Source organism: Chiloscyllium plagiosum, chromosome 9 (assembly GCF_004010195.1).
Source record: "Chiloscyllium plagiosum isolate BGI_BamShark_2017 chromosome 9, ASM401019v2, whole genome shotgun sequence".
Classification (NCBI taxonomy): domain Eukaryota; kingdom Metazoa; phylum Chordata; class Chondrichthyes; order Orectolobiformes; family Hemiscylliidae; genus Chiloscyllium; species Chiloscyllium plagiosum.
This window is the reverse complement of record NC_057718.1, coordinates 84,443,991-84,466,536: the sequence shown is the minus strand read 5'-3', so window position 1 is coordinate 84,466,536 and position 22,546 is coordinate 84,443,991. Positions and strand designations below refer to the sequence as shown.

General features: G+C 38.2%; 1 protein-coding gene across 1 annotated transcript in view; it reads right to left on the bottom strand.

Moving 5' to 3' along the window:
- Positions 1-1,757: 1,757 nt before the first annotated feature.
- Positions 1,758-22,546, bottom strand: part of LOC122553008 (heterogeneous nuclear ribonucleoprotein L-like) — a 44,556-nt gene continuing 23,767 nt past the window's right edge. Inside the window, exons 4-13 of the mRNA XM_043696411.1 lie at positions 22,387-22,472; positions 20,228-20,324; positions 20,066-20,138; positions 15,758-15,817; positions 12,510-12,709; positions 11,860-11,981; positions 11,556-11,757; positions 8,670-8,727; positions 4,141-4,236; positions 1,758-2,375 (exon numbers count right to left, since the gene is read on the bottom strand). Of these exons, the coding sequence (XP_043552346.1) occupies positions 2,320-2,375; positions 4,141-4,236; positions 8,670-8,727; positions 11,556-11,757; positions 11,860-11,981; positions 12,510-12,709; positions 15,758-15,817; positions 20,066-20,138; positions 20,228-20,324; positions 22,387-22,472 (1,050 nt within the window). The 3' untranslated portion in view covers positions 1,758-2,319. The remainder of the gene's footprint in view (positions 2,376-4,140; positions 4,237-8,669; positions 8,728-11,555; positions 11,758-11,859; positions 11,982-12,509; positions 12,710-15,757; positions 15,818-20,065; positions 20,139-20,227; positions 20,325-22,386; positions 22,473-22,546) is intronic.

Here is a 22,546-nt window from a genome sequence, read left to right as displayed (position 1 = left end):
TAGTGAATGGAATCAAAACATTTTCTGTGTTGGGTGAAGTACATGATGAAGTCAAAATTAAAAAGGGCATCTGGCATCTTTTGAGCAACAATTGACAAAATGGGACAAATTATGGTTCTAAGAGATTCCATCATTTTTACTTACTCGCAGTCAAGCTTTGAGAATTCCAGAGCAAGTAACTCCCTGACTTCCCAATGTTGAGCCTGATTGTGTACCCTAGCTTCATGACTATTCCAGAATATTGATAATTGGAGTTGCTAGATGGTAATACCACTGAATCTGAAGTGGAAGATTCACACAAACTTGAATCTTGTTCAGGGTTACTGCATGCAAGGTAGGCCTGTCATATACTGGCCTGAAATAGTGTAAATGAAACTGAACATTATGTAATCAATGAGCAACCCCATTCTGACCTTGTGTTAGAAAGACATTGGAAAAAAAAAGTTGAAGACAGTGGAGCAGGAACTCTGTACTCACCTCTAGAATTTAGCCTGTGCTTGCACCAAAGCTTTAATGAAGTCTGAAGTCAAATGGGACAAACACGTGTGTGTGGGTGAGGAGGCTGACTGAATATTGATGACCTGAGCAGTTTCAGAATGAGGGTCACTTCTATAAGGCAGATGAGAAGAAAATCTCTATCTGAGAGTGATTCAAGCTGTCATTGGATATTCAAGACAATGGTACATATCTGGGAACGAGTACTGAAAATAAACAAGGAGTGGAGGCCAGTAAACAAACCAGCCATAAACTTACTGAAGGGCTTGCAACACCATGTGGCTTATTTCCACTAGCTATTTCATCATTTGATCCCTCCTGTCTTCCATCCTATCACAGATGTTCTTTTTCATTCCCTCCTTACCCTACCTGTGAATACATGTGGCACTTGTTACAATCCAACTTTTGCCAGTTCTGATCTAAGGTCAGAACTTTATTTTATGTAGATTTCCAGCATCAGCAAGACTTTGTTTTGACAGATTATAAAAGGTATTCCACTCATCTCAAAAGATATGGTTCTACAATGCACCTTGGGCACATGGACTTTAAATATATTTAACAGATTATATAAATTGCTGTTGCAATTTTATAGCTTCTGTCAGATTCAGAAAGTGCGCAGCTTTGCTCTAAATCATTAAGAATAATGTTCACACGAAATAATTTAAATCATCAACTTTTAACAAGATCATTGAATGATTATAACATTTTCACCAGCAAGAACATTCAGAATATATTTAACCAGGTGGTTCAAAGACATCCCTGGCAACAAAGTATCAGAATTGTGAAAAACCCTCATAGCTGTTTCCTAAATGTGATAGCTAAGCCAGTTTAGAGTCTCAGTGCTCGGAGGTAATTCAGAGCTGTAGTGGCAAGACAACTGCTCTGTATGGTTAAGCTGTACAGTTCAATTCCCACTGTCATGCCCACTGGGAAGGCTCCCAATAGAGGATTTGGATAACACGAGCTCGTTTTAAATAAATCAATTGATCATCTTTTGGGAAAGGGAACTCCACATCTTATAAGCAAATGATGCATTTAGATTTCCCAGCAACGTCAAGATCAAATTCTGTAACACAAGCTTCAAACACAGAACTGGATTTGTGATGTGTAGGGTTAGGGGAGGAAAGAAAAGAAACAAAAACAAGTAAATATTGAGAGTACAGTTAGCGACAACTGGTTTCTTAGTTGCAACAAGTTGACCACCAATTTTAAGTTTAGTTTTACAACCTTTATTATTGCTACTTGAGAAACAAACCACAGGGTAGTTGTAATAATTGTTTAATGAATTAGTGAACCACAGCAAGAATCAACATGTGGCAACAAGCTATACATATACCAAGTATGGGTATAGTGTTCAAAATCAGCTCAGTTGGCACTTCAGTTTGTAGAATACATAACCTTCCAGATGACAACTGTTTTTCATTAATAGCAAAACAAACTTGCAAACTACATTTCCCAAAGAATAAAAATCCTAGTTTCATCTCACTATGGAAAAGTGCCTTTAAATTTGTAAATATGCCACAAGCAGATATTTTTCACCACTTGCATAGTTCTAACGTACAAGGTCACTTGCATAAACATTAAGCTCCAAGTACTGATACACTGACTGCAAAGAAAATTACCTAGGAAAAGGAACACTTTAGTTAAATGTCTACTTTTACATTGATACAATTCTGAAAAAAATTACAATTTGAACAAAACAAAGAAAATGTCTTCCACTTAGTAGGTAGTTGCAAGATAGGACTCCTCTCTCGCAATTTGTAAATAGCCCATTTATATTTACTACAAGTGTTAATTCAAAATCTTCAGACTTTACTTGGATCTTCATGCATGGGACATGGTGGAAAAGCAGAGTTTCAAGGTGTAAGGATATGGGCCATCTAAAAATTAAAAAAAAACATTCTTGGCTTAATGTCACATAACTGAAAACAGAAGTTAAAACATATTTTAAATAGCACTACAAAGTAAAAGTCATTATGTGTAGAATACCCCACTACTAATTTGCAATTTGGGGACTAAAATTAATTTGCTATTTGCTCATTACAACTCATTGAAAAATGCTTGTTCCATAAGTGTTACGCAAGATACATTTTTCAGCTGGCAAATTGCATGATTAAATAATTTTGTCACAAAAGCTACTCCACCAAATGTGTGGGCATACCACAATCAAAAAACAATTCTGTTCTGTTTCCACACTGTTAAGTAATCTAATCTAATTAGAAAAGAAAGTTGTTTGAATTTGAGAACACTGACCCATTATCAGAATGTTTTCTTTCAAGAAAAAAACCCATCACATTTTAATTTCATTTAAATCATTACCATCTTTGACAAAATTGTCAACCAAGTTCTGCCATTCATAACTACACTACCAGAAATCCCTATAAAATTCAATTCGATCAATTCAAAAAGCTGCTATAATCCATAAATCAGTAAGACACACTGGCCTGAATGTGCAATCAAATATTCCCAACATATGAATCTGTTCAATAAAAAACTTTTGTTCAAGTCTAAAGTGAAATAATTTCTGTCTGATAGACATTCTTAGTGATAATGTAGCAGTGAATCGGATTATTACACATATTATTTGTTGTCATCCAGGGTATTTCAAGTATTGCTCAAAGTCAGCCATTCCTGCCTTCCTTATTGATGCAGCACTCTCCCATTCTAAAATGTGTTAAATCATGTACAGTAATTTACCCCAATTAACTCTGTAAAATGAGGATTCAGCTTTTTGGCCCTTTCCTATTGATGCAGTGACTTGCATTTTTTCCTCTCTCATGAGAGTTAACGTTTAACTAGGCTTATAATCTCTCATTTCCCATATAAACAAGAACTCCTAAGAATGATAGATGTATTTGAATCTCAAGTCATAAATTTTATCATTTGTTAATTTGTGCTGCATATACAAAAGGTGTATGGAAATAAATATCTTATTTGAATACACACACACACAACATGCTTATTGCAGCACATGCATTTTTGCTGGTCTTCTCAATTTAAAAGATATAAATCCAGCTGCACTGAGTTGCTAGAATTATCCACCTCATCATACCATAACTACTCTCATATTCTAAATAAAAGATGAAAATGCTGAATAGGTCTGGCAGCATCAGCTTCTGTAGAAAGAAATGTGACAAGAATTAATGTTTCATGTTCTGACAAAAGACCCAAAACATTAATTTTTCCCCCACTTCCAGTGTTTTTCCAACATCATCTGTATTCAGATTTCAAGCATGTGCAGTACTTAGTACTGGTTTAGATCATGGCTATATAATCATGACACAGATGAACATGGTTTATGGCTTTTTTCCCTTCCCCAAAGATTAAGGAAACTGTCAAATAGTCACTCTGCTACTCATTCTGTAGGATTTGCACGCAACAAATCAAACAAGTTATTGCTGAAAGCAACAACAGGATAAAATTTCTCACTAAAGTCAATGTGAGTAATCTAGTCACAGTCACAGCTGTACAGCACTTCCCTCAAGTTTCCCACATTACCTAACAGATTGACAAATTTGAATTTACACAATTGGACAAATTTTCATATCCATTTCTAGCTTAGGCTCTGGGAGGTTAAGATAATCCTTACCTATTACACAAATTGAACCTTTTAAGCTTTCACCATCCCACTTATAGAACACTTACTTGTGTTTTTCATCTGGTAGTGATTCAGGACAGTCAGCGCTTCCACGGCATCACTTTTCGTCTCCCATTCCAAAAGGCCAGATAAACTCCTATCAGCTAGAAAAGAGACAGATTACCAAAAGTCATCTAACAAGTAGACTACCAGATTACTACACATTCAATTAAAACAAAACTAGAAAGAATGTCAGTGTGATGTCTCAGAAATGACTGTTCGGACTCAAGTGTTACCATGCAATGGACGCAAGCTTATCCTCATGTCTGTCGTCAAGCTACCCTAAGCGCAGATTAACAAACAAGGCTGAAGATATTTAATACAAAACAGAATTCCCAAACTTTAAGACACCCATGCTGACTTCACAAATCTCCCTTTCATATTCTAATCGTGAACTTAAAAAGTGTTGTCCAAGAACCCATACACAAAAAGACAATCACCAAGCCCACTTCAACAATTTCCCGGTCTCTACTTTGACTCATGCTTTTTCTTTATTAAGACTGGCTTTCTAAACAGCAACCCTGAATGAACTTCAAGAGCCTGCATCTCTCAGTGCACTAAGTTCACTATCCACTACTCCAATTGTTCAGCTTTTTAATTCTAGTCAATGAAGCTTTGCTACATCTAAAACCCCTGCCTTACACTTTTAGATTGCAACTCTCCACTCTTCTAGTTTTAAAGATTGTGTTGTTCCTCCATTACACCCAACATACACACTTTGAAAGTCCTTTCTCAGAGCCCACAGTTAGTAGTACATCTTCAAAACTCGCTTTTCTTCAGCTAGATACACACCTTCCTAAACCTCCACTTCTACCCCTTTTGTTCAGTAATCCATTTGTTTGTAAGACACATCATTAAATGGTGATCGATATCAGGACCACAGATTCTCTTAAATGTATATAATTTGGGTTGACACTCAGAAAATGAACAATGACAAGATTCTTAACAGACTTGAAGAGGACAGTGTGGTAAAACGAAACAGATAGTTGGAAAGTGTGTATTCGATGAAATCAGACAGCCAAAAATTTTAGGATAAATGACAGACAAAGATAAAAACTATGCTGGCAGTGAAAGGAGTGGTAGTTTGTCTCCTGGAGGTCCGCCATTTCAACAGTATTACATAAGATCAAAAATACACTGCAAGCTTAAATGGAACTTCACCCAAGCCCATGGTATTCAAACTAGCAAAAGCCCAGTCAGTCATTGTAAAAGCTAGTATCATCACATTTGTCCACCTGGCATGAATGCATCCTGGGTGGGAAATTCCAATGTCCATTACCAAGACTTGCTCAATAATGCCCAAACTGACCAATTGGTCGAGTCCTGAAGGGCATAAATGCTAAATTGGGTCTACACACGTGGCAACGGAACCAAATGTGAAAAACCTACTTGATCCTGTCATTAGTAATTTACCTGCTGCAGATACATTTGTCCATGACAGTAACGGCAGGGGTATCCACCACACACACTTGTTGAAACAAAGTCCTGTCTTCAGAGAAAGGATATCTGCCAATGTTGAATATCACTACCGATGCTAAATGAGATAGATTTCAAAACATCTAGCAACTCAAACATGGACATCTATGGGGCACCAAGGGCCATCAACAGCACATCTGTATTCAACCACAATCTGTAATCTTACGGCCACAACATAACCCACATTCTACCATAACCGTCAAACCCGAAGATCAATCCAAGTTCAATGAGTGAGAAAATACCAGCAGCAAAAGCAATATGATACCAAAGTGACGTATCAGCCTAGTGACGATATAACACCGAACTACCACCATGCCAAACAAAATTATGTGATATGCAGAGCTAAGCTATTCCAAAACGAACAGATTAGATCAAAATTCTACAGAACTGCCAAATTCAGTCATGAATGAAGGACAATTAATCTAACTGGAACAGCAGACTCCAGAAATATCCTCAATGATAAGTAAACACAGCCATCAGTGCAAAAGTCAAAGCTTTAGCACTTGCAAACATCCAGAGTCAGAAGTGCTGAACATATGATGGATCTCTTCCTGTGGTCCCCAGCATTACAGATCTCTGCCAATTTGATTCCCTCCATATTAGAAAAAAGGCTCAAGGAACTGAATACTGCAAAGACTATAGGCCCTGACAACACTTCAGCAACAGCACCGAAAGGCTTCTGATTTTTAAAAAAAGCACCTAGTTCTTCGCCAAGTTGTTCCAGTACAATTGTAATGCCAACATTAATCTGGCGATGTGGAAAATTGCGTAGGTGTGTCTTCTCCGCAAAAGAGGTTAAATTTATTGCCTCGATCAACCCTTGATTATCAGTAACACGATAGAAAGATTTGTCCAGAGGGATGTTAAGCAGCACTTACCCAGCAATAACATGCTCAATGACATTCAGTTTGTACTACATCAGGGCCACTCAGCTCTTGAACTCATTACAGACTTGGTTTGAACATAGAAGAGCTAAAGTGAAAACAGGAGGTGCAGGTGACTGCTGTTGACATCAAGGCAGCATTTGACCAAGTGTAGCATGTAGGAGCCCTAGCACAATTGGAGTTAATGGGCCTAAGGAGAAAGTGAGGACTGCAGATGCTCTGATCTCCAGCATCTGCAGTCCTCACTTTCTCCTGCGCTTTTCCAGCAACACATTTTCAGTTAATGGGCATAAGGTCATAGCTGGCACAAAAGATAGTCATGGTTGTCAGGCACGAATAGTCTCAGTCCCAGGACATCACTCAAGAGTTTCTTATGTGTCCCAGACTGAATCACCTTCAACCAATTCATCAATGGCTTTCCCTTCACCACAAAGGTCAGAGGTGAGCATGTTCCACAATATTTAGCACCAATCCTGACTCCTCAGATACTGAAGGAGCCAGTGTCTACATGCAGCAAGACCTGAACATCACCCAGCTTGGCCTGATAAGAAGTGACATTCATTTACACAAGTGCCAGACACTGTCCATCTCCTACAAGAGGGAATGTGGTCACCTTCTGTAGACGTGTGACAACATCCAGGGATCCCACTTACCAGGAACTGACCTTGACCAGCCATATACATATATAGACACATACACACACAAGAATACACCAGACACTCCTGACTTCCCAAAGCCTAACAACCATCTGAAAGACACAGGGCAAGAACGTGATGCAATAATCTACACTTGCCTGGTCAAATGCATCTTCAACACCACCTAAGAAGCTCGAAATCATCCAGAACAAAGAACCCCACTTGATTAGCCAACCATCTAACAGACAAATTCACTCTGTTCGCCACGGATGAAGTGATGCATCAATATGTGCTACAGCAACTCACTATGGCTATTAACATCACATTATGTATCTCCATATCTAGAAGACAAGGACAATAGATGCACATGCACACAGCACCTGCAAGTTCTTCAAATAACACATTCCTGACTTACAACTAAATCTCCATTTCTTTACTGTTTTGAAGTCAAAATATTCAAACACCTTCCCTAACAGCACTATGGGTATACCTACATCCCAGGGACTTCGGCTGTTTAAGAAAGGGGTTCCTCGCCACCTTCAAGGCGATTAGGTCCACAGCAGTAAGTAAATATATGAAAAATTGCTAGTTATGGTAATTTTTAACTTTAAAATGCCAGGTACAAATTATGCAATAGCAAATCATAAAAGTTTGGGTGTGGAGGACATGCCTCTGTGTGCCTCCTGGCATTCATATATTTCAGATATCTCATACAGGCATAGGGTAGCAAGGAAGTATTGCAAGAACTAATTGCAGGAACTATGGGAAAGTGAGACTAATCAGATTACTCTTGAAAGTAAAGCTAACACAGATTCAAATGGCTTCAATTCAAATGTTATATTATTCTAAGTTATGACACTTAATCAAACTGAAGGTGTGATTTTTATGATCAAGGCTTCCCAAACTAAAGGTTGTGAACTCCAGCAGCTGCCATGGAGCTCCAACTAAGTGCTAACAGCTGTGGGTCTCCTTTAAATCTTGCATTTCTAACAGTGGGCCTGGCCCAAAAGACTAATCTGGCACACCTGAAACTGATCTAGAAAAAAAATCATTGGAAAGGTAGGCACATTTTACTTTAAGAAGTTGTCAGTTAAACAGTTCTCCACTCTCCCACGTCTAGCCCTCTCCTTACCTCCCTATCTCAACCCTTTTTCCACTGTCACAGATTTCTCATACCTTCGGATACATACTCTACCCATCCCCGCTGCCACAGGTCTCTTACCCCTCCCCATTCAGTGTCACAAGTCTGGAATCATTAAAATTTTCAAGCAGCAAAATGGGAGAATGAGAAAAGTTTTGGGAAGCAATGGTGTAATGCTCAGATTGAAGGTAATGAATAGCTGAAGCTAGATTTCAATTATTCGAAATGGAAATTGCATAAATCACATCTGTTTTGAAAAGGTTTCACAATGTTCAAAGCATGATCAAATCTCAAATCATTTAAAAATATTTATCACAAATAAATTAAGTTTCCATAAAAAAGTAGAGATTAAAAATATAGAATAGCACAATTATGACTTGAGTTTTCAATTGTCTACTTACATTTTCCAGTAAATGTCTTGAAAGTTCTAAAAGGTTTCAGTTCACAATCTTCACAAACCTAGGTGAGACATAGAACGATTTACATTAAATGCTAAAGAAAGCATGAATGATTTTATAATAGTGAGGCAATCATCTCAGTGCATTACAACTAATTGTGAAGCATTCCTAATGGATGCAAAATTATGAATTTTATACAAGTGACCAAGGATTGCTCAGTAGTCACTAAACCAAACTACTTGTAAGGAAACTAGCATGAGGGTGTAACCTATTTGAATCTGTCCATATTGCCATAGATATAACAGCATTGGTATGATGCACAGTCTCTACAGATAAGACAGCGAGGAAACTCCATTTCATGTCGTACAATTGCCATACTGGAGGAGAACTGATTGGCTATCCAAAACTGGACAGTTTATACAGAACCAAGAATCATCAGGAAGAGACATGATCACTCTATATGTGAGTATGATACTGTTGCAAACAGAGAGACATGAAGGAAGGGTGAGACTTCTAGCTCAATGTGCCAGGGTATAGAAATTTCAGACAACATTTTATTCTTTGGGTGGGGGGGGGGAAAAGAGAGAATAACGACAGGGACAGCAAGAAGAACAGTGGGGCATTCTTGTATTCATAGGAAACCATCACTGCAATATGCTGGTACAATTACAACATTTCAGAGGCATTTGGATGGGTATGCGAATAGGAAGGGTTTGGAGGGATATGGGCCGGGTGCTGGCAGGTGGGACTAGATTGGGTTGAGATATCTGATCGGCATGGACAGGTTGGACCAAAGGGTCTGTTTCCATGCTGTACATCTCTATGACTCTACTGTTGTAGGGCATCTCAATTTTACCAACATTTACTGGGATTACCTTAGTGAAAGAACTAAAATGCATCCAGGAGAGCATTTTGTGCCAGTACGTAGATTATCCTACTAGGGAGAGGGTAGTGCTGGACAGAATCCCAAACAGTGAAACCAGTCAAATGGTTAAAGTGCCAGTGGGCAAGCATTTTAGGGATAGTGACTGAATTCTTAATTCTTAAGGGGATAAAGATAATGCAGAAGTTAAGTGTATAAATTAGAGAAGGTTGATTTTAACATCATTAGACAAGATTTAGCAAACAGACTAGGAGAATTACTTGCAGATAAGTCTATTTTTGGAAAGTAGGAGTCTTTTAAAGTAGGAGAATTCAGGGCCAGCATATTCCTCTAAGAGCAAAGGACAAGGGAACTAAGTTCAAGGGATCTTGGGTGTCAAGGGATATTAGAGAAAGATGATATGCCAGGTACAGCACAGTAAAACAGGGGAGGCCCTTCAAACATAGGGTGTAGGATGTTGTTTAAAAAGGAAAGTAGGAGGGCAAAATACCTTTGGCAGATGGGATCAAGGAAAACCAAGGCTTTTCTTAAAGTATTTTAAGAGTAAGACGATTACCATGGAAAGACTGAGAACTGTAAGAGACTAAAGTAGCAACCTGTGCATGGAGCCAGCTGACATGGGTGAAGTCTTAAATGAATGTTTTTCATTCATATTCACTGAAACACCTAGTAGCCAGGAATATCAGCTGGGATGAAGTTCTTGTACACATTACGATTAATAAGGATGATACACTAAGACATTTTAGTGGGCATACAGATGCATAAATCCCCAGAACCAGATGGTATGTATCCCAGGCTGATAGGGAAGCAAGAGGGGAGATTGCTGGGGCCCTGGCAGAGGTGTGTAACACTGCCCTGGCCACAGGTGACATGCCAGATGACTGGAAGATAGATAATGTGGTTCCTTTGTTCAAAGAGGACAGCAAGGATAGGACTAGTTGGTTTGATATCAGCAGTTGAGAATTTATTGGAAGAAGTTTTGAAGAACAGGATTAAATCAATACTAGATAAAGGCAGGGATTGATCAAAGATAGTCAACACTGATTTGTTAGAAGGAGATTCTGTCTAATATAAATTTATTTCTTCATTTAATTTTGAAATGGTGAAGGTGGTACAGTGGACGTGGTTTACATTGACGCCAGTAAGGTATTTACAAGGTCTGACATGGAAGGCTGGTCAAAAGTCAGGAACCCATGGGATCCAAGACATTGGCAAACTGAATCCAAAATTGCCTTACAAATAGGAGGAAAAGATTGATGGTAGAGGGCTGTGATCAGCAGTACCATGGGGATCGGTGCTACGGCCCTTGCTGTTATGCACATTAACAGCTTGAAAGTTGATGTAGAAGGTTTAATTAGCAAGTCTGCAGATGACACTGTTGATATGGAGGATAGTCCCAGGTTAGTCTGATATTGATCAGCTGGTAACTTGGGCAGAGCAATGGCAGATGGAATTTAATCCTAATAGTGAGAGGTGATGCATAATAAGGGAACAACATATACAAATGAATAGCAGGCCCCTAGGGGGTAATGAGGAACAAAAGAACTTGCTGTACAAGTCCATAGATTCCTGAAGGTGTCACTACAGGTAGACAGGGTGAAGGCAGCATATGAAAGGATTGCTTTCATTAGCTGGGGCAAGAAAATTGTTACAACTTTGTAAGACTGGAGGGCATGTTTAAGATGAGCAGTAGTGAGTTAGATGACATCTAAGAGAAAAACAAAAGTCACACAGAGGGTGGCAGACATATGGAACATGCTGCCTAAAAGGGTGGTGGAGGTAAGTAGTCTCACAACATTTATGAAACATCTGGATGAGTACTTAAAATGCAGGGGCATAGGAGGCTATGGACTAAGTGCACCTAAATGAGAGTGGTGTAGTTTGATGTTTGTTAGTTGGTGGGGCAAAGGGCCGGTTTCTCTGCTATATAATTCAATTCCCCAGTCTTAACTTCTAATATGGGAATAATGGAAGTCTTACTATTTCACTTGCATTAGGCATCTTACCTCTTGAAAGATTTCCTCTGTAACACAAGGTGGAGCATTGAAGAAGTGAAGTACGTTGGAAGGAGGCTGGATCCTATTTTTGGCTGCCTGCCCAGGATTAGTGAAGCGGTTATTCCTCGAATTGGTGAACTCCTTGTAACTATCAGTACCATCCACCAACTCATATGATTGGCTTGGCACAATTGATGCCTGTTTAGAGACACTGAAGCAGCACAGTAGTTACAGGGACTACCCACATCACAAAAACTGAACTGAGAATTCTCTACAAATGTGAAAGCATTTTTTAACAAAGAAAACTGCCTACCACAAATTAAGTTTCTTTCCAAACATCTCCACACCGTTCAGATGGGTGATTGCTCGCTCCACAGAAAATTCATCTCCCATTTCAACCATAGCAGCATCAGGCATACTCTTCATGAACTTGACCTAAGATCAACAGATCATTTATAAAGACTGGAAATTTCTTTAAAAGGCAGCCACATTCTGTAGCACAGTATCTTACAAAAAAAAAGTTATTTTTAAAATATTACAAATTAAATTTTCTATTTGGCTGTGGTTTTCACCCCAGCTTGGATGGCTTGGTACCAATATTCTTCAGTTCGTAGAAGGAATAAAACCTTGTTTAAAAGAGGTTCTTGCAGGTTCAGGTGGAAAAGTTTTTATAATTTAGCATCTCAAATCAATTACTGACAAATCAGGCCCATACAGATGTTTAGCTTCATGAAGTTAGGGTATAAAAATAAAGAAATCTTTACGTGAAATTATAGTTCTGCTGCAGTTTGAATGGTATGTCAATCCCAGACTGTTTCTAAAGTATGGCATCAAGTCTGTACATTTTGATTCTGGAGTTTAGAGCTATTGTAAAAAATTCAATTCAGACAAGCTTAAAATTCAACAATAAAGGCAAGTAAGCATTACAAATCAAGACCAAAACAGAAACAATTTAAGTCTTACTTTTTCAATATTGCCATAGAGGCACAGAAGATTGAAGATTTTTTCACAATTCATTTTATGCGGATTAAGTCCATAAACCATTATAACCTTGCCCTGAGGCACAAATTCAAAGTCAGGAGCAGAGTAGAGATGCATCGGTCTACTGCTGGAAGAGCGTGGATCCATTCTATGTGCTAATGCCAATGGGCTTGTTTGATATCCTGTTCAAAGATTGGTAAAATTATCTTTTATGTCAAATTTGTAAAGTAATTATGCACAGATATAATACCAGAAATAAATAAATAGATTTCTGAAAAGCATCTTTCATTTAAGGACAAGCTTCATTCAAAAAAAAAATTGGTGAAATGTTAGTACCGTTGGTTGTTATTTTTAATTTCTGAATACACCAAACTTCAAAGACAAACTGTTCATGTCCATCTTTTCCAACTAGTTCTATCCCATGGCCTTGACATGAAGAAATGTCTTATTGTCATCAAGATGTATTTCCTTCCAAATCTATACATGTAACCACAATTAGAGTAAGTAAATATTTAAGTGTAACAGCCAGCTTAATGACTGACTTTCTGCCTTTTCATCTCTTTCCTTTTGACTGTAATCTTTACATATCAGTGAATATGTTTTTCTTTATCATATTGGTCTCCTCCCCTTCAAAAACATGGCATATGACCCTACAGCAACACACCCATGTACCCTCATTGGCTTTCATCATGATATTTCATTTATTACTTTGATAATTCAAAGTTTTTTTGACAAAAATTACAAGTCAATCTGTGATGTTGGGGTGGTATTTCTTCTCGAAGAGCCGGGAAGCAGTGGAAGTGAGAATAGGAAAGCTGTTACAACTCAAAGGTCTATTCTAGATGACAATTATAATATGAAAGCTTTTTGAAAGATGGAAAAGCTTCTTGATAAACATGTGAACTAAAACACCAAATTTATATCTGCTGTGGCTGTGCTCAATTTATTTACGAAGCAAAGCCAAAAGAACCAGGCCAAGGGACACCAAACATAAATGCAGGTCCCACAGAGGGTCGGCAGAAACAAACTGCATTAGAATGAGGAGTAGTTGAAAAGAGAGGGGAATGAGGAGTAGTTGAAAAGAGAGGGGAATGAGAAGCACAAACTGGTAAGATACAGACACAGGGTGCAGGTACAAGACAGTTGTAAGTTATGATAAAATAGGGCAGGGTCAGCACGATTTCATAAAGTAGAAGTCATTTATGACAAATCTATGAGAATTCTTTGAGCAAGTAACGAGCAGGTTAGACCAGGGAGAGCCAATGGATGTTATTTACCTGGATTTCAAGATGATCTTTGACGAGGTGCCGCACAGGAAGCTACAGACTAAGATAAGGGCCCATTATGTCAGAGACAAGGTGTTAGCATGGATTAAAGCTTGGTTGCCTGGCAGAAAGCAGAGAGTGGGGACAAAGGGTCTTTCTCAGGGTGGCAGCCGGTGACAAGTGGTGTTCTGCAAGGCTCAGTGTTGGGACCACAAATTTTCACTTTATGCGTTAAGGATCTAGATGACCGAACTGAGGACATTCTAGCTAAGTTTGCAGATGGTACAAAGTAGAGGGGCAGGTAGCATTGAGGAGGCAGAGAGAGAGTGCAGAAGGATTTGAACAGGTTAGGAGAGTGGGCAAAAAAGTGGTAGATGGAGTACAATATGGGGAAGAGTGAGCTCATTCACTTTGGTAGAAAGAGGCATGGACTGTTTTCTAAATGGGGAGAAAATTCAGAAGACTGAAGTGCAAAGAGACTTGGAGTTTGAGTTTGGATTCTCTCAAAGTAAACTTTGGCATTTATTTTAAGAGGACTTGAACACAAAAGCAGGGATGTACTTCTGAGGCTCTATAATGCTCTGGTCAGATCACGTTTGGAATATTATGCACAGTTTTGGGCCCCATATCTCAAGAAGGATGTACTGACCTTGGAGCGTATTCAGGAGGTTCATGAGAATGGTCCCAGGAATGAAATGTTTGACATACGAGGAACGTTTGAGGACTCTGGGCCTATACTCAATGGAGTTTAGAAGGAAATGGGGAAGATCTAATTGAAACATACAGAATACTGAATGGCCTGGACAGAGTAGATGTTGGGAAGATGCTTCCAATGGTAGGAGAGACTAGGACTACGGGGTACAGCCTTAGAGTAAAGATGTTTTAGAATGGAGATGAGAAACTTCTTCAGCCACAGAGTGGTGAAACTATGGAATTCGTTGTCACAGGAGGCTGTGGAGACCAGGTCATTGAATGTATTAAAGACTGAGATAGATAGGTTCTTCAGTATCAAGGGAAGCAAGGGTTACAGGGAGAAAGCAGGAGAACAGGGTTGAGAAACTTATCACACATGATTGAATAGTGAAGCAGATTCGATGGGCTGAATGGCCTAATATCTGCTCCTGTGTCTTTTGGTCTAAGTTGAGACAGCTGCTTAAAAGGTATAGAAGATTGTTAGACTTATGGAGTCTGCATAAAAATAAGGAAACCTTTACATGAAATAATAATTCTGCTCTAGTTGGAGTGGTTTGTCAATTCCAGACACTCTTCCAAAAAAGTGTGGTTTCAAGCCTATGTACAAAACACTTCAGTTATTTTGAGTGACTATAGAAAACCGAGTTGCTCTGTTTAAAACAGATGTTAAAAGGGAAGATGAGGAGAAACTGTTACCATTGCAGGATTCGTAAAAAGTGGGCAGAAATTTAAGATAATAAAGACTCATTGGTAAGAAAGCACTGTCTTGCCAGTAAATAATAACAAATCTACAATTTACTTCGAGGAGGCAGTTGAAGCAGATTTGATAACTTTCAAGAAAAAACAACTGAATAGATGTTTGATGGGGAAACTTTGTAGAGATTTGGATAAAGAGCAAGAGAATGGGATAATTTGGATAGTTCTTTTGAAAAGATGGCACTAGAACAATTGTTCAACTGGTCACATTGTGCTCCCAAATCATGCAAGTTCCTCTTCCTGTGGAACCTACAGGCAATACTGCAAGGCAGACGCAGGTTCAGTAATAAGAGAGTTTCTGCAATGGCAAAGGAAAATTCAAAAAATGCAAAATATTCTCCTATGCTTTCAAATAAAGGCTCAAAAGAAAGAATTTTCACTTTGCTTAACAGATGACCATGAAAGCAAGCCTTTTTTTCAATAAGACGAAGTGAATATCAGTCTATGGTTACAATACTAGGGTTAGTGAATATAAAGAGAAGAGTCCTGAAATATTTTATTAGAACTGCTGATTACCCCCATATGTTGAAGGGTGATCTCCTAGAAGGGCTGGCTGTCCTTGTCGCCTTCTTTCATCTGGAATTAAAGAAAGGAACAGAAATTAAGTGATTTGCAAATGCTTGCATAATCATGCAAGTACAGTACTGAGATTCAGTACTTAGGTTCCCCTGTACAGTATTTATTTAAAAACAAAAATTGCACTTTTCATGAACACATTATACAGAAAGTCAAAAAACACTTGCACAATGCATTTTACAATTGATAAAAATACAATTTTGAAAAAACAGTACCTGTTCTTTTGTACCATAAGCTTCAAACAGCAAGATACAGCAGTTTCAAAACGGCCTTCTTAATAACTTGCAGGAGGATTCAGCAAAAGCGAGATGCTTCGCCCCTGCATTACAGTTTTATAATCAGTAAATACAGGGTTTTAAAAGGTAAACATACATAATTTTAAAAAAAAACTTTACATGTGGTAAAATAAAAATCAGAATAGTTGGTTGGGCAAATCCAATGGTTTTAACGTTTTACAAATACCTCATTCTATATAGAAATTTGCCTCAGTCAGCAGACATGTTAGGAGTGGTTTCTTTGCCGAGTTAGATGGGTAATAACAGAACAGAATATTGAACAAGTATTTTGGCTTTGAAGCTAAAGCCATTTATTTTAATGTATGGATATGGTCAACCAACAAAGCTTGATCACAAATCCAGAAACAAATCGAATGTTGTGCAAAGATGGAGTAAGAATAAACCGAAACAGGCATTTCTGACATTTCTACAACTTTTAAGATCTAAAAAAAACTCTGCTTTTTTGGAATTAACTGTAAGTATCATGCTTACAAATACTCAGCAATTTTGGCAGATTGTCATTTCCAATGCATTTTATGGCCAGAAGTTAGGTTGAAAACAGAGTACTGAAAGGTCCATCAAGAATTACAGTAACCAGTTATATTCTCAAATCAATTATTGATACAAAACTACAATGAATTTGATCAAGACAATTATAAACACATTGCCATAATGACAAAAAAAGGGCCAGCTTATGATGAGAATGAAGATATCTTTCTTGCGCTAGCTGTTATTTTTGCTTTCCATTTTAAGGGGAATCCCACATATCTCTGCTTTGACATTCAAATATGGAAGCCAGTAGAACACAATTGTAAACAGACAGAGGAGAAAGCATAACAGTATGAGAAGGAGAGGGCTTTATGGGCATGCACCAATTTACTTTTCAGTACCACAATCTAAATATCCATCTAGTGTTGGCAGTTGATACAGTAACTGCCCTCATCAGTTTCTTCTCCTCCTCCCTATTTTATAGCCTAACCCCAAGGATACTGAAACATGTCATGCTTAACAATTAGAAGATATACTCATATTTTGAGTTAGTTCAATTTCATCAACAGACTCTATTGAATCTTAAAGAACTGCACAATTCCTGGCTTAAATAAAATTTGCTATTTCCTCATTAACGTCTAAATGTAGTATTAGCCAGATGTTCAAATTGGACTTAATTGAATTAAGGTTTAATTATTTTTAAAGTAAAGCATTTCCAGTTTGTAAACATCTTGTGATGCTTTATGAAGATGACATTTATATAACCTTGCTAAATAAACTTGGGATGGCTGAAAGTGCATTATAGCCAATGATCTACCTTTTGAAGCATAGTGACTTACACAGAAAAACAAGGCAGCAAAATCCCAAACTGCCCTATGGAAGTGGCAAAATAACCGGTTTCTCAGGGTTGGATGAAGTCATGGAAACTTCCCTGCACTTAATAAACTGCTAATGAAATAAGTGCTTATACATTTTCTGGACAGAGCACGCGGGATCTCAATTAAACATCTCTTATATCTCAAAAACAGCACACCCGACAGTGCAGCATTCTGTTTCTACTGCAGTGAAAATGTCAACCTGCAAAATGGACTCAAGTTTCTGCAGTAGGACTTGACAAATCAATGGTCGCCTCACTTAGTCAAAAGTGATATCTACAAAGTCACAGGAAGACAAGGGCTTCATTTAGTTGTAAAGCAAGTGAAAACAAGCTTTCGAAACATCTTACACCGCTGATATTTTAGGTCTTAAAAGCATGTATTAGTAACAAAAGGGCACACTGGGAATGTGCCAATTTAAAAATGACAATACCAAGTGATCATTATCTCACTGAATGCACTACAGAAATTTTACCATTAATAGCATATGGCTATTATAAACAAAAAATTCCCTGGTAATTCTTATAGCCCTCCATCTAGCAAGCATACAGTGGTTCCTGGATTTGTCAAAAAGCTCAAGTTACTTCAATCTTGAACTGAAACTCAGAAGTCTCCACAAGAATTAAAAAGCAAACAAACAGTCATTAAGTGGACTTCTTCTCATCAACAAAAACTTACAAGAGCAGCTTTTTCCTTAAATAATTTATTTCACAGCATTAAATGCATTCAAATAGAATTTCATTTCAGTCTTACGATGAAACTTTGCAAACATATCCTCTGTGCACCGATGAATGGGGAGAAAAGAAAAGTGTCCTTCCTGATCAAGTTTCCTGAGGATGTGTTTGCATGCAGTCTGGGTGATCTGAGATTTATTGAGAGTCTGTTCTGTTTCTGAAGGCTGGATTGTTGTCATTTGTAACTGCGAAATGCTGGCATTCGTTGGAGAGGTGCATGAATTGATTAGTTTGCCTGGCTTGCCCCTCTTCTCTCTGTGGTGTCACTTTCGCTGGTGTACCTGAGAAAATGTCTTGCTCCAGAAGGGAGGGGGGGAAAAAGGATCAATATCCTTCCAACAGTGAAGATATTAATCTGCAGAAGGTGAATGTAGCTTTGAAGATTTAGTATTTCTGTAACTGAAGTCTTGGTTCTCTCTCTTTCCCCTCTGAGTGAAATGTTCTTGAGTATTGCGTGCGACTTTGAAATCTGCGATTTTCTGTGCCGTAGCCTTGTTTGCATGTACAGTTCATGTAGGTGAGTTGCAGCTACACAGTGCTATAACAAGTGTTGCAAGTGAACTTCAAAACATCCAGCAGAGGACAGTGCAGGTCAACACAGGCAGCTAAACCTGAATAATATTCTTTCCAAAAATGTTAGACTACCAGCAATTGCTGCAAAAATATACAAACCATCAAGCATCAAAGTGGTTACAATAGTTAGGAAATGATTATGCAACAACAGCAGGAACCATTTTTAAAAAAAACTCTCTTCAATTCCATAAAATGAATGCATCAAATTTCACTTCTTGGCAAAAAGCTAATGGATAGCTAACTTGTTTAGTATGTTCTTCATTTCTCAAGCCTCCTTTAATAAAAAATATTTAAATCTCTTGATTAGTTCATAATCTGGGTTGGATTACTTTGACAAATGTAGCAAGAATTTAAACCAAACTAAAGCTGTACTGTGAAATGAGGATTTGGCTTTCTTTTTTAAGGCTACAAAATTACAGAACGTGAGTGCTGCATCGCTAAAAGCTTAAATATGAAGTCAAGCCAATAAAGACCCCTCCCACACACCCCCAATTTAAGATACCCTTCATTTTTTATACAAGAGTTGGACAACTCAATTTGAATCACAGAGCCGTTCTAACAATCTGCATCACTCAGGTCACACATGGTTGCACTGAAGGACTCCCTATATTTCCAGCTCTCTTCTGAAACCAGTAACTCTCAAGGCTTTGATTCCACAAGAGAGAATGACCAGCTTTTACACAAAGACCAATTAATCTATCATGTCTTTCACAATCTCAGAATGTCTAAGCTTTTACAGCCAATTAACACTTTTTGAAATACAGTAACTGTTGTAATATAGTAAAAATACCAATGCCTGGTACAAGTCAATTAATTCAGAAGAAATATATAGTTTATGCTATTAACTGTGTCTGATTTCCACTGGGAAGACATAAATTAGAACGAACTCAGTCTAAATTGCACCCTTCAACAGTTCAGAATATTAAGAACCATTTGTCATCACCCCTTATTTAAAGGCCAATTTTCCCATGTCCATTAGGCAAAAAACCCCACAATTTTAAAAGACAAATGTGAATCCTCGACTGCTAATTAAAACAGATAGAAGTTAGTCAATGTTATGAGTGCAAACCAAATAGTGTTTGAACATGGTACAATAGATTGTATAATTTTTAAGGCCATTCTATATGACAGATTCTTATTTTAGCACATGCCCTGTTGCTAAGTTAAAGAGAGATTTCTGTCACTATTCCTGGACTTGAGGCAAAATGGAGGTTTGTTGCTGGAGGTCTAACATGGTAACAGGATGCATCATGTGCAAACAAAATCTAAAAAGCTGACACAAATAATGAGGGTACACCATACCTCGAGCAGTTAAATCGGGATTAGTGTAGTCCCAGGATTCGCTATCATTCTTGAATACGTTCAGTCGAGTAGGCTGGTGAATTGAAAGAACACCTTCTTGTTTTAGTGTGTGAAAAGCAAGAATTGAATTCTCATTCAGAAAATGAACCATTTTAAGATTACCTTGGCATATTCAATTTTGAGAGTGCAGCAACCAGAATAAATGTCTGCACCATTCAGAGAGGCCTTTGCCTTCTGGGCACTTTGGACTGAATCAAATGTGAAAAATGTTAAGGAGCGAACAGTGACTTTAGTAAGTAAATATTAACAAACAACAGTCATGGCCATACCCATTTCTGTCCTATGAATGTGGATAAAAGGTTCTTTTTCAATCCAGTCCCTCCATCTTGAGTTGAAAGTCGGTATGCAAAAATGTTTCCATCTTCCCAAGGTAGAAGACTTGAACTGAAAAGGTGTTGCTGGAAAAGCGCAGCAGGTCAGACAGCATCCAAGGAGCAGGGGAAATCGACGTTTTGGGCATGAGCCTCATTCCTGAAGAAGGGCTCATGTCCAAAACGTCGATTCTCCTGCTCCTTGGATGCTGCCTGACCTGCTGCGCTTTTCCAGCAACACATTTTCAGCTCTGATCTCCAGCATCTGCAGTCCTCACTTTCTCCTAGAAGGCTTGAACTCAACATAAGTGGTTGACCATTCAGTGCTGAGAAGAATTTAAATTACTAGAAGGAGTTGTCCATCCAAGGGTTGTGGATGTCCAGTTGATTCAAACATTCAACATAAGATCAATATGATTTTGGCCCCTAAAGAAATTGAGGTTTATAGGTATATATTAGAAAGGTGCAGCCCAGGTAGATGAATAGCCACAATTTGAATGAATACTGGGGCATGGTCAAGAAACTGAAAGGCCTACTCATGCCATGCTCTTATATGCAGCTTTCAAAACCTCAAAATATCCAAATTAACTTTACATCCATGGAGTACATCAGATTCATAGTCACCACAGTAATATAGGAAACTTAATAACAAACCTGTCGAGCAACAATCTCAAGCAGCAATGAGTCAACACATCATATAAATGGCTTTGGTGATGCTGGTTGAGGGGTAGACTTAACGCCCCTTCTCTTCACCTAGTGGTGTCAATAAATGTTTTATATCCATTTTTGAGCACTGGATGAGCTTATTTGGATGCAAGGTCCATGCCCACTTACTGCAACAGCACATCTTCCAATCCCACAACCTTACAGCTCCACACATTCTCTCTTCAGGTAATTAATCAATTCACTTTTAAAAGCCACAAATGGATTCTGTTTTCTCAGGCAGCGCATCCCAGACCTTATACACTCTTGAAAACGTTTTCTCTTCTCAAAATTTCATTCTTACGCTATTGTAATTGGGCATGGTGGCTCTGAAACCAATGAGAATAGTTGCTCACTCATGTCCTTACCTAATAGTCTACAGGCGAGTGCAAACCCATACCAATGTGGTTGACTTTTAACTGTCTTCTGGGCAATAAATGCTAACACAGCCAGTGATGTCTACATTTTATAAGTGAATAATAAGATCTACTCAATCTGGACCCCTCATGATTTTCAGCATCTCAATCAAATTTCTCCTGAAGCTCAGGATCATTCTGATAGATATTCATATGCGATTTTCTCAACCTACACTGTCAACTTCAAAGGTTTGTGCAATAATCTTTTATACTGCCTCTCCTCGCTCTTTCTACCAGAATATACCACTCACTCCAACCACCAACTCTAAATACCTCTTAATTTCTATCATTCTCTTCTTCACAGTACTTCCAAATCTTGTGGAATCAGCAAATTTTGAAATTGTGTCCTGCATACTCATGGTCAAATTATTTAGAGAACAGGAAAAGACATGGTCTGAATAAGACTCCTTAGAAACTCCACTTTATATGGTCCCCTAACCTGAAATAAGCATACTCACCCCTACTGTTTCTTGGTCTTGAAATCAACTTCTCAACCATACTACCACAGTCTCTTACTTCAAGGGTTTACATCTGCTTACAAGACTGCTACATGGTACTTTATCAAAGGTTTCCTGGAATCCCAAGTAACCGCATCAGCTGCATTATCCTCACTCATTCATTGAAATACATTTGTGATCATAAACGTATTGGTGACTAAATAGTTAATGATACTGTAAAGCAACTACTTGAACACACTACAGGTTTAAAAACCCATAAACAATCCTGTAGCAAAATAAAAAAAAGTGTTCTAAAACGTGATCATCAATTGGAAGTCAAAGCCAATGGATGTTGCACACTGGGACAGTGCATTTCCCCTATTGCAAAAAGATATTCAACCAGAGCCTGTATTCCATTCTTCTTGAAGATGACAATACGGAGGACTGGACCACATGCATTGCAGACAGTATACAGAACATCCTGGAAAAAAAAAGACATGGGGATTGACACAGCAGGATTGAACACAAGATCAAAATAATAAATAAGACGAAGAT